The sequence below is a fragment of the Centroberyx affinis genome, unplaced genomic scaffold (genome assembly GCF_046629955.1).
Source record: "Centroberyx affinis isolate AG114_WGS23_722 - 3 ecotype Tasmania unplaced genomic scaffold, CSIRO-AGI_Caff_v1 ptg004051l_1, whole genome shotgun sequence".
NCBI classification, from domain to species: Eukaryota; Metazoa; Chordata; class Actinopteri; order Beryciformes; family Berycidae; genus Centroberyx; species Centroberyx affinis.
Genome location: NW_027281847.1, coordinates 127,118 through 140,346, shown reverse-complemented (window position 1 = coordinate 140,346; position 13,229 = coordinate 127,118). Strand labels below are relative to the sequence as shown.

The 13,229-nt window shown below is 41.8% G+C and overlaps 1 protein-coding gene across 2 annotated transcripts; it reads left to right on the top strand.

The window, feature by feature from the left end:
- Window positions 1-2,788: 2,788 nt before the first annotated feature.
- Window positions 2,789-13,108, top strand: znf148 (zinc finger protein 148). Of its 2 annotated transcripts, none has more exons than XM_071542336.1 (7): window positions 2,789-2,861; window positions 4,741-5,115; window positions 6,467-6,592; window positions 6,791-6,914; window positions 7,188-7,271; window positions 7,364-7,482; window positions 8,010-13,108. In XM_071542336.1, exons 2-7 carry the CDS (start codon window positions 4,765-4,767, stop codon window positions 9,651-9,653), a joined length of 2,448 nt encoding a protein of 815 aa, XP_071398437.1. In that variant the 5' UTR covers window positions 2,789-2,861; window positions 4,741-4,764; the 3' UTR covers window positions 9,654-13,108. The 2 variants fall into 2 exon arrangements, with proteins under 2 accessions (XP_071398437.1, XP_071398436.1); XM_071542335.1 differs by having other exon boundaries at window positions 6,467-6,598.
- The last annotated feature ends 121 nt before the right edge of the window (window positions 13,109-13,229 follow it).

The following is a 13,229-nucleotide window of genomic DNA, read 5'->3' as shown; positions in this document are numbered from 1 at the left end:
GCGATGACATTGTATCACCTTTGAGGATTCCCAATCACCGGATCTGGGTGTCTCTTAGCCCGATATTGATAGATGATCGGTGCTGCTGTTAAGTTGAACAGAGGGCATTCTGGGGACTGATCGGTTCCTATAGGTGGGTTTGCTTATTGGATAGGCTATACCGGGTACCGGTGGGGAGACGCACGCCGGACATCACCTTCTAACCGGAGCGCATTTCACATTATGGGTACGCACGACGGGAATGCGCGCGCGCAAACACAGACACACAGACACACACACACACACACACACACACACACACACACACACACACACGTAACCTACAAACACGCACACGGCAAGCAAGGCGAGAGAAAAAGAAAGACAAGCATGTGGCAGACTTACGGGGGGGATGACCCTGGGTTCCGCGCGCCCCGTCCTGTTATTCCCGTTATTTCCCCGTTTCAACTGAATCCTCAAATGCCGTGGTCGCAGTCCACGTCTCTGCAAATGTACCACAGGATCACGTAGAGGATGAGGAGGATGGCGAAGATGAAGAGCGCTACGAGGATCGCCTTGGTCACCGGAGAGATGAACGACTGCATGTCAGGACCAGAGCCGGGGCAGAGCGGCGTGCGGCTCCGCGTCCGTCCGTCCTCAGTCTGCTATCCTCCCTCCTATCTCTCTCTCCTCCGCTCCTCTCCTCCGCTCCGGTGGCAACTGTTGAGGACGGAGCCCGGGGCTTTGTCGTGCACGCACGCACACATTTAGAGCGCGACGCACACGCACACGCACTCTCCCGACGCGGATATATGCACCGGCTATACGGGCGCGCAAAGCGTATGGGGCTTCCCTTACTAAACGGAGCGCAGGAGTGGGCTATCTGTCCCCGGATCCACTCTCTCCCATAGCCTGTCGCTCATCAGAGGCGCCGAGAAGACAGAGACAGGAGGGGGGGAAGGAGAGATGACCGACGCGGTTCGTTCAAAGAAGGTTGCATTAAAAAAACACACGCACAAAGCCCGAGGAAACGCAGGAAGATCACATCCAGCAGACAGACGTTTCTCCAGACAGAATGGAGAAGTCCTAAGTTGCGCGCCGCGCTGCTGCGCTCGGGTCGGCAAACAGGTTGATTAGTATTCCTCACGGCGGAGTGTCAGTGTGTGTGTGTGTGTGTGTGTGAGTGTGTGTGTGTGTGAGAGAGAGAGGGAGAGAGAGTGTGAGTGCTCGGCAGGATAGGCTATCATCTTATCACGACCCTCAACGTCCCATTTTGTGGCAGAGCAGTTAGCCGAAGGACGAACACAAGCGCAGGCTGCAGGACTGCTGCTTTGAAGCCCGTTTCCACTTGGAGTGGAGTAGGAATATTATAGTGATTGGAGATAAAAGAAAAAAATAAATTTAAATACGGCAAGGTCATTATAAACTCACTATTGAGTACCATAGACATAACTCCCAGTAGGAATATTATAGGGATTTTTCGTAAGGGATCGTCCACATATTCTAATCTATTGAGACAAGCTTAATGATGGTCAGTTGGAATGGATGATAGCACCGCTGCTATTTTTGCGCATAGACGGTAGATTCGGATAATCAGGCCATTATGAAACATTACAACATTATCCTTAGGCCTATATTAAATTAACTTTGTTTTCCCAAACGTTTTACCATTACAGGTAGTAACAGAAGGAGGACACATCTCTCACACTTTAACAACTGGCCTGGTCATTATAACCCCACAAATTGAGTAAATCAACGTTTGTGGTTTCATACTATCATTTACGCACAGAAACTGAGCCATAACACCCCGTCACACCCGTTTGTCACAATAGATATGCCTGCATGAAACTGATGATTGATGACTTTTAATTTATACATGGATTTTATTACATGATCGGAAATCATATTTAGCTGACTATGAGATGTCCCACTGTTCATAGACGCGCAAATAATTGCCTGTACTAGGCTTAGAAGACAGGTTACAGGGTTACATCATGGGTATCGGTTCACTAAACCCCATGGCAAAGTCCCTACATCTAATATCATTTACCACCAAAACGTCAAACTCACTCATATAGGCAGACTAGATTTCTGGGGACCAAGTGGAGCAATGACAAGATATTATTATATGGTTATTAGGTCACCAGACAATCAGCTTAGAGGGAACATTGGTCCTGAATGTTCCCCCAGTGTGACTTTTTTAGATATGGCTTGCTAATACATTTCTGGCTCGATCTTTGCTCTCCATTATAATGATAAAAACGACAAGATCAAACTTGGACTCAGTTATACTAAGGTATGGTGAGTGGCTCACTTCGTCATTCCTAAAGGAAACAAAAAAACACTGACTTTTTCTTTCATAATTAGTCTGATCTGTGTGATTTAAAGACTGTCAAAATGTAGTCTATAGGCCTAATTTTAGAAGACAACGATGAGAGGACGGCATGAAAAATAAACAATTTCTCCATAGCGGCTTTATTTAGGTCTATTTATCTTGTAAATCACTTTGCACTGTTTTGATAAGTGCTTTATAAATAAAGGTTATTATAAGTAGTGGTAGACTAGCAGTATTAGTGGTAAAAGCAGTAGTAGCAGCAGTAGTAACTGTAGTAGTAGGCCTACAGTAGGCTAGTAACAATAGTACAAGAAGTAGCAGTAGCCCAGTAGTACTAGCAGTACTAATGTTGAGAAGGAGCGCACTGTTCACCCCGTTAGCGAATGTCTATTGTTGGCCACTAGATGGCGACAAATAGAAGTTTTCTTGCCTTGGCTCATCAGATGTGATGTTGTATTTGACTATTCCGCACATCATCATTACACAGTACAGTCTTGCATAACAATCATGACAACTAAACGGATTTAACGATTAAGACGCATAGCAGGTAAGACAAAACAATATTGGCTTACATATAGCGTCACTACCACCGAGGTGCACGGTATTGTTTCTCTTGTTAGCGAGCTAGCTAGTTAGCGAACGTTAGCTTAACTAGCCAGCTACAACAGTGTGGCCTATTGACCAGAATGGCTGAGGAAGCTCCAAGCGCTAGCCCGAAAGCTAACTAGTTCGCCAGATAAGTTTCGTGAAATGTACAAACAAGTTGTGTGTTTTGCCTTGTATCGCGTTTAATCTGAGGGTGGAATAGTTTGTTGGTTACAGCATATGGCATGACATAACTTAGGAACATGAATGTCAATTGAATATTGTAATATCAGACATTAACACTAGTCAAAGACGGACCATTTTTGCAGCAAGTTGTTAGCAGCTAACAAACTAGCTCAAACAGGCCGTCTTTGACAAGCCTTGTCAATGTAGCAAAAATAAAAATGCAACTTCCGGCCTCAGCCTTCAAAATAAAACATTTATTGACGCACGTACGTTTTAATGTTTATACGATAGGACATAGTACACGTATGCGGCATATGGCAGGGGCCTGTATGGCATTGGGAGCCCCCCTTCTATGCTAATATGCTACTGAAATAGGTTATTTGACTTTGAAATTGGTTAATGGACTTAAAAGCAGTAGACACCCATGTAAGATGTATCCTGGAGGTTGGTTTGAGAATACCTTTATGTATTTTGCAGTCCTGTACTTACAGCATCTTGCATTGTGCCATTGCTGTGGAATGGACATTTACACAAAATACGTATTAAACAGCTGGAATTTAACTTCGTATTTATTGTCATGTTTCCACCGAGCGTTTTGAGACTGTTGGGAGTGACAATCTTAGTCTTTTACTTTGAAGGGAAAACTGCCTTACTTTCCGATCGCACTTCAGCAGTAATGTAGCTAACGTTACGAAGCTTCCTTGACAAGCGTAGCTAGCTAGGTAGATACTTGGACTTAACCCACTTTAGTGACTGTATGAGTGTGGTCACACATGACACTGAGTGGCTGCTGCAGTGGGTGTTTTTAGCCGATACAAATACTTCACCCACTGGCCCATGGGTCTAACTAGTTGACCGTCTCAAACTATTGTAAAATGGTCCGCTAGCGCTACGTTAGCAACCGTTCCAAGACCAAGTAATGCAGAGCTGTATTTGTTTGAGCGTAATGCAAAGTAACAGGCAATGTTGGGGTAATGTTGCAGTTAAATCTGTCATTGGTTAGCTAACTAGAAAACCAAATTTTCTAGCTTTCTTTTTGGTAGGCCTATTGGAAATAACTTGGTGTCCACATTGTGAATGATTGGCATTTAGTCCTGATACGTTCCGCTCCCTTTGCTTTGAGCACGTCACGCCAAACATCAGTCAAATTCTGTCAATATGATGCTGCCTTGCCTATCGGCAAACGTACATACCTCATAGAACATGACTTAAGACCTGTTACGAATCGATAGGGTCCTCCGATAATTTCGGCGTATAGAGGATAAATCAGGCAGCGCATTATAATAAAATATCTCCCTCCATGTCATATTATGGTGGGAAAAGATTATGAGAATAACAGGCGAACCAGTTATAAAAGTGGAAATATTATTCAGTAAAGGTGTTGCATGGTGGATTGGATACATGCCGAATTTAAGAGTGGCTCCTAACTATTCCTGGAGCATATTAAATAATGTTCTACAAGGTATGTACATTTGCCAATAAGCAAGGCAATAGTAAACTGTCAAATCTTTGTATGGAGTGAATGGGAGAATAGAACCTGTCAGGACTATAGGACATAACTTGTTGTCAGCATTGAGAGTGATTGATATTTGGCCTTTGATCATTGTTCAGTCATCTCTCTCTCTCTCTTCCTCTCTCTCTCTGTCTTTTCACAGACTCAAGAACCAGTCTAAATAAAGATGAACATTGATGACAAGTTGGAGGGCATGCTGCTGAAATGCAGCAGTGGAGGAGTAGATGGAGGAGGGAGGGTTGGGCTGGGGAGCGGAGGGGGCCTGGTGGTGATGACCCTGGGAGAACGGTCACTGGCCAACCACCCTCTGTTGGCCGAGGATGACGACGATGAAGACGAAGACGAGGACTTGACCGGAAGCTCACTGGTTACACATGACCTGGTCCCTCCGGAGCAACTGATGATGCAGGAGGAGATGACAAAGAATGATGGAGGAGGAGGAGAAGGAGGAGGAGAGGTGGGAGTTAATTTCCCCCTTAAACTCTCCAATAAGTTGCCCTGCTCGCTCCATATGCCAGTGAGTTTCATGCTGGTTTAGTAGTGGTCCTTGTTTGAAACTATCTATTCAGCGCTATTTTGATTAGATGATTCTTATGGATACAATACCCAGTCTCCACATAATCATACTCTCAATGAATTTTCAAGATGATATCTTTTGGTCATACCATCCCACAGAACATCAGTTCAGCCATAGCAGTCCTTTGAACACTCATAAATCAACCAAAGATTGACCCGTCACTGAATCCCACCCCTCACCACCATTAATAGCTATTGCATTTCAGACAAACAGTCCTACTTGGCATAGTGTCAGGTTGCAAAACAATGGTGTTTGCCAGTGGCGTTGCCAAAGAGGCAATACTTTAAAAAACAGAGGCGCCCCGGTGGGTCACCGAGTAGAGCGCCTATCATATAAGGCTCAGTCCTTCCGGCAGTGACTCAGATTCGAATCCGGCCCGCAGTCATTTGCTGCATGTCCTCCCCTCTCTCTCTCTCCCATACCTTCCCGTCTCTCTCTCACTATCTCTGTCAAATAACGCATAAAATGCCTAAAATAAATCTTAAAAAACAAACTGATTTAATATTGTCAAGAGGCATTTAAAATGCCTACACTTTGCCATGGATAGATGTATCCAACATTTTGAGTTGAGTACAGTGGTATATGCAAGAATGTATGACCTCAAAGGTGGTCATTGAAAACAACAGCATCCGTAAACAACACTGTTCATGCACTGCAGATTAAGATTAAATGTCAGCTTCAGGTATTTCAGAGAAGCAAGAAGATCTTATCAGTTTAATACCATAATGTCACCCCCTCCCCGCAGCTAACTGACTTAACCTTTGATAATTAATGTTAGCCAAATGATCAAAGTTAATAAATGTTAATCATATTCTGTCATCAGATGAGTATGGCAGATAGTCATTGAACAATGCCTATTATTCTCTCGCTGGTGCTGAAACCCTGGAACCAGGTTATTTTTCTTTGTGTTGAGACAATCATGCGGTTGCCCACACAGCTTGAATCACAGGAGACATTTTGCAATGTTCTGGTTTGGTTTAGAAAATTAGATAAGAAAAATACTTAATCCTCCAGCCTCTCAGGATACCTTCAATCATTAGTGTATGTTCTCCATGCACATGCCCCATTCACCATTTTATTCCCCCCACCTAGAAAAATAGAGGGAAAAAAGCTCACATCTCAATCAAATGCTTGTCCGCCTAAGGTGTAGAATGTTGAAAGTTGTCCAAGGGTCATAGTTTCAAAGCTAGGACTGGTCAGTCTGCATTAGAGGGGAGCGGTTTGGAAATAGGCCAACTGCTTTGTTTGTAATCACAAAAGTGTCTCCTTATCTATGGTCCTGCTTTCACAGTTGAACATCAAGCAGGAGCTGAAGCTGTCTGAGCCGCTGGTCCAGATGAAGAAGGACAAGAAGCAAGCTAAGGACCTGATGGTGTGTCCCAAGAAGAAGAAGAGGAAGCAACGCTCGCCAGCTAAGGTGCAAGTGAGAAAAGTTCTTAATGATATTCAGCAATTTTAAATAAGTAGGTTCATGGTGGAGATGGCCTGCAATGCACATGTGTGAGTGTGAAGAGCATTATTTCAGAAAATTTATGAATTTCCATAGTGGCAGCTATAAGAGACAAACAAAGGCTATTATCTTTATTTTTTATTCTTTTTTCCTCTCCTATGATAGATTCTCACTATCAATGACGATGGATCATTGGGCCTCCAAAACCCCAAGTGTCACGTTTGTGTTCACTGTAACGCTGCATTCCGAACGAACTACCATCTGCAGAGACATGTCTTCATCCACACTGGTATGAATTACACTGTCACGTAAACATTACAGAATACATATACTGACATACTATTAACTTATTTACTTGAAATTAGATATTATGGTGATGATGTAAAAATTCCTTCATAAGTGAAGCTAGGTTTCAAAGATCAAGAGATGAATTGTCAAGCTAAAGGGGAACAATGCAAAAAATAATAATACTGCAAAGTTACTTTGAGTGTCATATTAAACACAATGTCTGCATTGTTATTCATATGCTGAGGTTAATGCATTATTCAATCTGGTTCACCAGGTGAGAAGCCATTTCAGTGCAGCCAGTGTGACATGCGCTTCATTCAGAAATATTTGCTCCAGAGACACGAGAAGATCCATACTGGTGAGTGAAGGATGAAGGACATCAATAGCCATGTCTGACTTTTTTAGTCTTCCACGGATTATATTTTTTTCTCTTTTTGTCTCTTTGCCTAGGTGAGAAGCCCTTTCGCTGTGATGAGTGTGGGATGAGGTTCATCCAGAAGTATCACATGGAGAGACACAAGAGGACCCACAGTGGAGAGAAGCCCTACCAGTGTGACTACTGCCACCAGGTAAGCTGCGTTTCTGTTTGCTAGTAAATTACTGCATCTGAAGCCAGAGGACAGTTTAATAAGGAGCTAAATCTGTGTTGTAGTACTTAAAGACACCATAAAATGGAAATTAGAACTCAGACTATTAAGTGGCTCTATATATGGACAGGACTTGAAATTCAGTTGAGAGTTTAAGAGTTGATGAAAATACTAGCCAAAGGCCCAATAGTAGCATTGTTACCTGAGAAATGAGCACCCACCTCAACACCTCAAGCATGTCAATCAAAATATCACTTCCCTGAGTGCAGGCTGAGTAAGCTACCATTCACAGAGTTTATACGCAGAATGGAAAAAAAGTAAGTTCTTGGATGTTTTGAGTGCATATTTATGTTGGCATAAAGTTGGTGAATGCATTTTTTTCTTTTTTGGTCTGTATTGCCTCCTTGGCATACGTTACGGGTAACTACAAAGCTTAACAACTTAATTTTTTATTACATGGTGTCTGTAAGCTGCTACAATAGAAACAATGTTCATCCTTATTTCCACAGTACTTCTCCAGAACAGACCGGGTTTTAAAGCACAGGCGAATGTGTCATGACAACCGAGAGAGGAAGGCCAACAAGGCAGCTGGGAAAGTTGGATCTTTGCGTGAAACTGACTCGCTAGGCCTCTCCTTTCCTGCCAAAGAGTGTTCACTGCCCAAGAAAAAGCGTCAGAAGTGTTCAGACAAGTTACAGAGCTCAGCCGCTTCCACTGCTGCCCAAATGGAAGGGCACACTGTTGCTGTCTTGGGAACAGAGGAAAAAGAGGAGCAGAGACAGAGCAAAATTGAATGTCTACCTCTCTATGCCGTCTCCTCCAAAGTCAAACATGAGTATGTGATAGCAGACTACTCCGTGGAACTTCCTGAAGAATCAGCTAGCCGCCACCAAGAGGGAGAGGTGTCATCTGAAGAGATTCCTCCTCCTAAACTGGTCCTGAAGAAGGTCCCCAAGAGGAGCCTTAAACAGTCCAGTGAACAACCCCCTCCCAGCCTGTCCCCTTTGTCTTCCTTTGAGGAAAACAGTAAGGTCACTCGGTACACCTTTGAGATTGTGGACAAACAAGGCCTTTTGGACGTGGAGAGCAACACTGAACTTGAGCCAGTTGAAACTCTTCAAGGAGGACCAACCAAGCCAGCAGCCAGCAGCACAAACTATGATGACGCCATGCAGTTCCTCAAGAAGAAACGTTATCTACAGGCTGCAATGGCCAACAACAATCGGGATTATGCCCTCAACCCAAGCAGCATCTCTTCTCAGCCGTCTGTTACACAAACTGTGGTGTCAACCGTCATTGATGAAACTGTCCCTGCCACCATCCTGGAACCTCAGCCCATCAACACGGAGATTAAGGCAACCCATGACAAGAACGTGTTGCCAGATGAGGTTCTCCAGACTCTGTTGGACCACTACTCCAACAAAACTAATGGGCAATCGGACATCTCCTTCAGTGTGGCGGACACGGAGGTGACCTCGAGCATATCCATCAACTCCTCGGATGTCTCAGACAGCAGCCCTGTGGAGAGCCTGGGAGCCTCCAGCGCCCAGACTCAGCCGCCTACTGAGAAGGTCAGCCTCTTGCAAGAGTACTCCAAGTTCCTCCAGCAAGCCCTGGAGAGGACCAGCCAGAACGACAGCTACCTGAGCAGCCAGAGCCTCAGCCTGGTCTCCGAGAGCCCCACCCTAGCCGGGCAGCCTCTGTTCTCCACGGAGAAACAGTTCCCTTCCCCCAGCAGGTTCAAATCAGGGATGAGCTCTCCGCTAAGGTCCACTTTAGAGAAACCTCACTTTGGATTGCTGGTGGGGGACTCCCAGCACTCGTTTTCGTTTTCAGGTGATGAGACCACCCCTCCCTCCGCGGTGTCCCCAGCCGAGGAAGACTTTCTGGAACAGGTCTCGCCCTCCAAAAAGTCAGACTCTTCACAAGGGATGCTCCAGACTTTTCAAATCAGCACCTTTGATCAGAACTTCAGATCTCATTTCCAGACATCGAGGTCGGGAGCCTCTTCACAGTTCACTATTGCCAATGGACAAGTTAGTCTTCGAGGACACAGCACAGACTTCTCAGAGTTCCCCTTAGTTACAGTCACTGAGACCAGGTCTCAACTCAACTCCTCCCCTGACGTTTCATCCAGTGAAACCTTTGGCTGAGGAGAGGGGAAAGGATTCATACCTGTAATCATTTCAGTGGCACTTTATATCCCATGTCCTCAGTTCTGCCAAAACATGTCCCATTGCAAATGTGTGCTCTTGCTCAAAGCATTGTTACTTTTTTTTCTTTCTTTTTCTGGTAAGTTTAACTTTACAGAATGGGAATAATGGAAATGGAAAAAGCATAATTAGCATCCCCCCTAAAAAAAAAAAAAAGAATTTGATTGGTGCATGGGTATATTTCATGCCCCATTCAAAGAAGAATGTACATCAAGACATTAGCGACCAAAGCATAATGCAAGGATAGTGGAATATTCTCTCATATCTTTGCCATAGATTATTTGTATTTAAATTTTGTGTTTATTGTCAATCATTTTTACCTAACAATTCCTTGCACAAAAATTTGATCAAGTCATTGTTGCTGCTTAATGCAATATTTTTCACTTACTAAAATGTAGGCCTATATGTAGCCTATGCCTTTTTGCTGTTTGCTACCTCCCCTTGCTGTTTATCTGGTAAGAAACTAAGCAGAAGCAACTGAAATTAATTTCAAGTTCATTCCGAGACACTTTTTATTCCAGCTGTTGAACACGCATGTCAAATTGCCTATTCAAACTGAAACATGATTACGACATCATGATTGATTCTTCGTCTTATGTTGAAGTCACTTTATTTGCCGTCACCTGAAGCAGATGTTGCTACAGGATATGCTTAATGAATGGTATAGGAGAGATTTTTCTGATTGTATTTATCTGGTATGGATTCCAGTATATTTTTGATTCACAGATTGGCTTTAATTTGGTTGCTGTGATGGCCAATAAGAATAATATAGACCTAATTATGTATTTCTTAGAATTTGATTTCTATTGCTATTTTCACATTTAACATTGTGTGTGTTCATTTCCTGCCTTTGTGGCAGGATATGTTGGCACAGATTAGACTTTTTTCACCTAGTGATGAAAGGTTAGGCTATCTAATGAAAAAGCTTAATAGTCTAGGCTCTTAGGGAAATTGGGCTTTAATAGATTAAAATCTTTTTTTTTTAGTTTTTTGTTTTTTTCTTTGCAAAAATTGCAGTTCTCATACACTTAATGGTTGCAAAATAATGCTCATTTCCTGTTACTACAGTAAGCGAGTTGTAATGAAATTACTAACCAGGATTGCGCTTAATCTGTGCATATAATTTGCACATTTGTCATTAAAGGGGAATGTATGTACCTTCACAGTAGAATTGGCAGTAATGCTTTTACTTAATAGGGATTTTTTCTATTAAATGAGGTGTCTGAGATGATGACTGCTCCATTAGAAATACTTGTATCAGATTTGCTTTAAAACAAATTTGGCGTAACTGCCCCTCCCTACTCCCCAACCCCAACCCCAACCCCATGCTTTAGTCACTTAATGTCATAGCTCTTGTCACCACCAATTTGCAGTGGTTTGTTTGTTTTCCCTCCTTGGAAGCATGGGTCTATTTAGGGACACAAACAGGTGAAGACAACCCATTGTATTGTGATTAAAAGTCAAAGTTTGACCATGCTGTATGGTCAAATATAAATGTGGAAATAGGTATTTGCTTTTCCAGTTTCATTAGTTTTGCATCTGTGCCTTTTTTTTTTATATTCCAGCCTTTCCTATGCCCATTCCTATATATGTCTTTCTTTTTACTTAGTCGATGCTCTAAGGCTAGTAATTTCACTTGCACAATATTAAACACATAAGCTATCAGTCTATTCACTCTGTAATCTTAAATTAAGATCTATCTAGGAACTTCTTTTCATCTTGGTTGTTCATCATATTTTAGTATTTTAAGTATCCAGGACTGACCTCTTGTGGGAGGCAAGAAATAGCACCAAGACAAATTCTCAGCGTAATATCTGTGGTTATAAAATATGGTATTTTAATGGACTGTCCTGCAGTATGTGTATATGAGTGGAGAATCATGTTTCAGATGTCTGCAGTTTTGATAATTGATTATTTCTTATTTACAAACTAGAATTCAGTGGTAAGCCACATTTGTTCAGGCCTTGAGGAAACTATGCGGTTTTAAAAACAAATGGTCAAGTGAGCTTTCTACGATACTGTGTCAGACATTACGTTGTTGATTTTTTTTATGTGCGTGTGATGTCTTGCTTTTGGTGCTATTGTTCAAATCAAATTAGGTTTTGACATTGAAGTTCAGCTCCCTCTTTACTTGTTACAATTCTACTGACAATCAGGGACAGACAGCACCCATATTCTAAATCAAATAGCTCATTTTTCCTCTGAACATTCCTTCTAGAATGTATAGAAATGATCCTGCTGTAAATATCTTGTATATTTTTCACATTGTGCATTTTTATGTTCTGAGAAATACTGGTACTTGTCAGTAGAGTGACAAGGCTTGTGCAAGAGACACTTTTTGTCAGTGGAATGCACATTAATGCAGTTTTGGGTTTTTTTTCCAACATTTCTCAGATCGACAATGAACCCGCTTCACTTGGAGTCAAAGTGTCGCTTTCAGAGAGTTGTATATATCTCACCGTGGTTATCAATATTAAATTGTCAATTTTTCACAGTTTGGTTAGTTTAAAAAGAAAAAATCAGTGAATTATGAATCCCTCGCAAATTATTTGCAGTCGATCATGTATGTTGATAGGCTGTTTTCTACAACTGTTGATGATGAAAAGCATTTCAAGTCCCTCCCCCTATGAAATTATATGTGTTTGAAATACTCCACTAGCTACCTATTCAGATGTAAGCACTTTTTAAAAGCACAGGGCAGATTAATATTTCTGCTTTGGTAATTGTAACCTTTAAGTTCTTTGTTGTGACTTTAAATTCAAATCGGCAATTTAAAATGTGAAATCTTGTTGGTGGAAAATAATCAAATTATATGAGCAGTGCTACAATCCATGGTAATTTTTTTTTCTGTTTTCAAGTAACTATTAACCATAACCTGGCCATAAGTGTCCTTGTATAAGCTGGAGAAAAAAATCTTTGTTTTGTGTAAAAAAAAAAAAAATGTGTGAATGATGAACTTTTTGATAAAAACTATTTTTGAAACATGTTGCATAAGGCACTGATATGTATATCATATGCAGTCACTATTGCTACCCTCATTTATCTCTGTATGATTCATAGATGTTTCAAGATGTTTCAAATATGGACAGGAATCCTCTCGAGTCGGACTTGACTCTGGTATTTTCATACTTTTAAAGAACTTGAGAAGGAAGCCCTACTGCTCCACTGGGGGAACTGATCATAAGTTAGACAGTAAGGTTTATTTGCATGGTCTCTAACTTGTTGGGTCGAGTGAACTTGTTTTATGAATATTAATGTGCAGCTTTAATTGTAGCTGATTAATTTCAGTAAAATTAGCCAATATGATTAGATTTTTGCAATATATTATGATTTGTAAACGACCAGATTAAATTGTTGTTTTGATTGTTGTGTGTCATGTCCTTATAAATAAAATAATTCACAGTATTTTTGACTTTCAGTTGTTTTTGATATGCAAAGCCTATTCAGGTGTTTGACATTCACATTCCATCCAAATGAAGTCCGAGGAATAAATTGAAGGAGAGCATCATATCACTT

What these genes read in the sequence shown, in the direction of transcription:
- znf148 (XM_071542335.1), top strand. Translation starts at nt 4,765, where the DNA reads ATGAACATTGATGACAAGTTGGAGGGCATGCTGCTGAAATGCAGCAGT. An exon ending in ACACGAGAAGATCCATACTG is followed by an intron (nt 7,272 to 7,363) that starts GTGAGTGAAGGA and finishes CTCTTTGCCTAG; the next exon opens with GTGAGAAGCCCTTTCGCTGT. An exon ending in AGTGTGACTACTGCCACCAG is followed by an intron (nt 7,483 to 8,009) that starts GTAAGCTGCGTT and finishes TTATTTCCACAG; the next exon opens with TACTTCTCCAGAACAGACCG.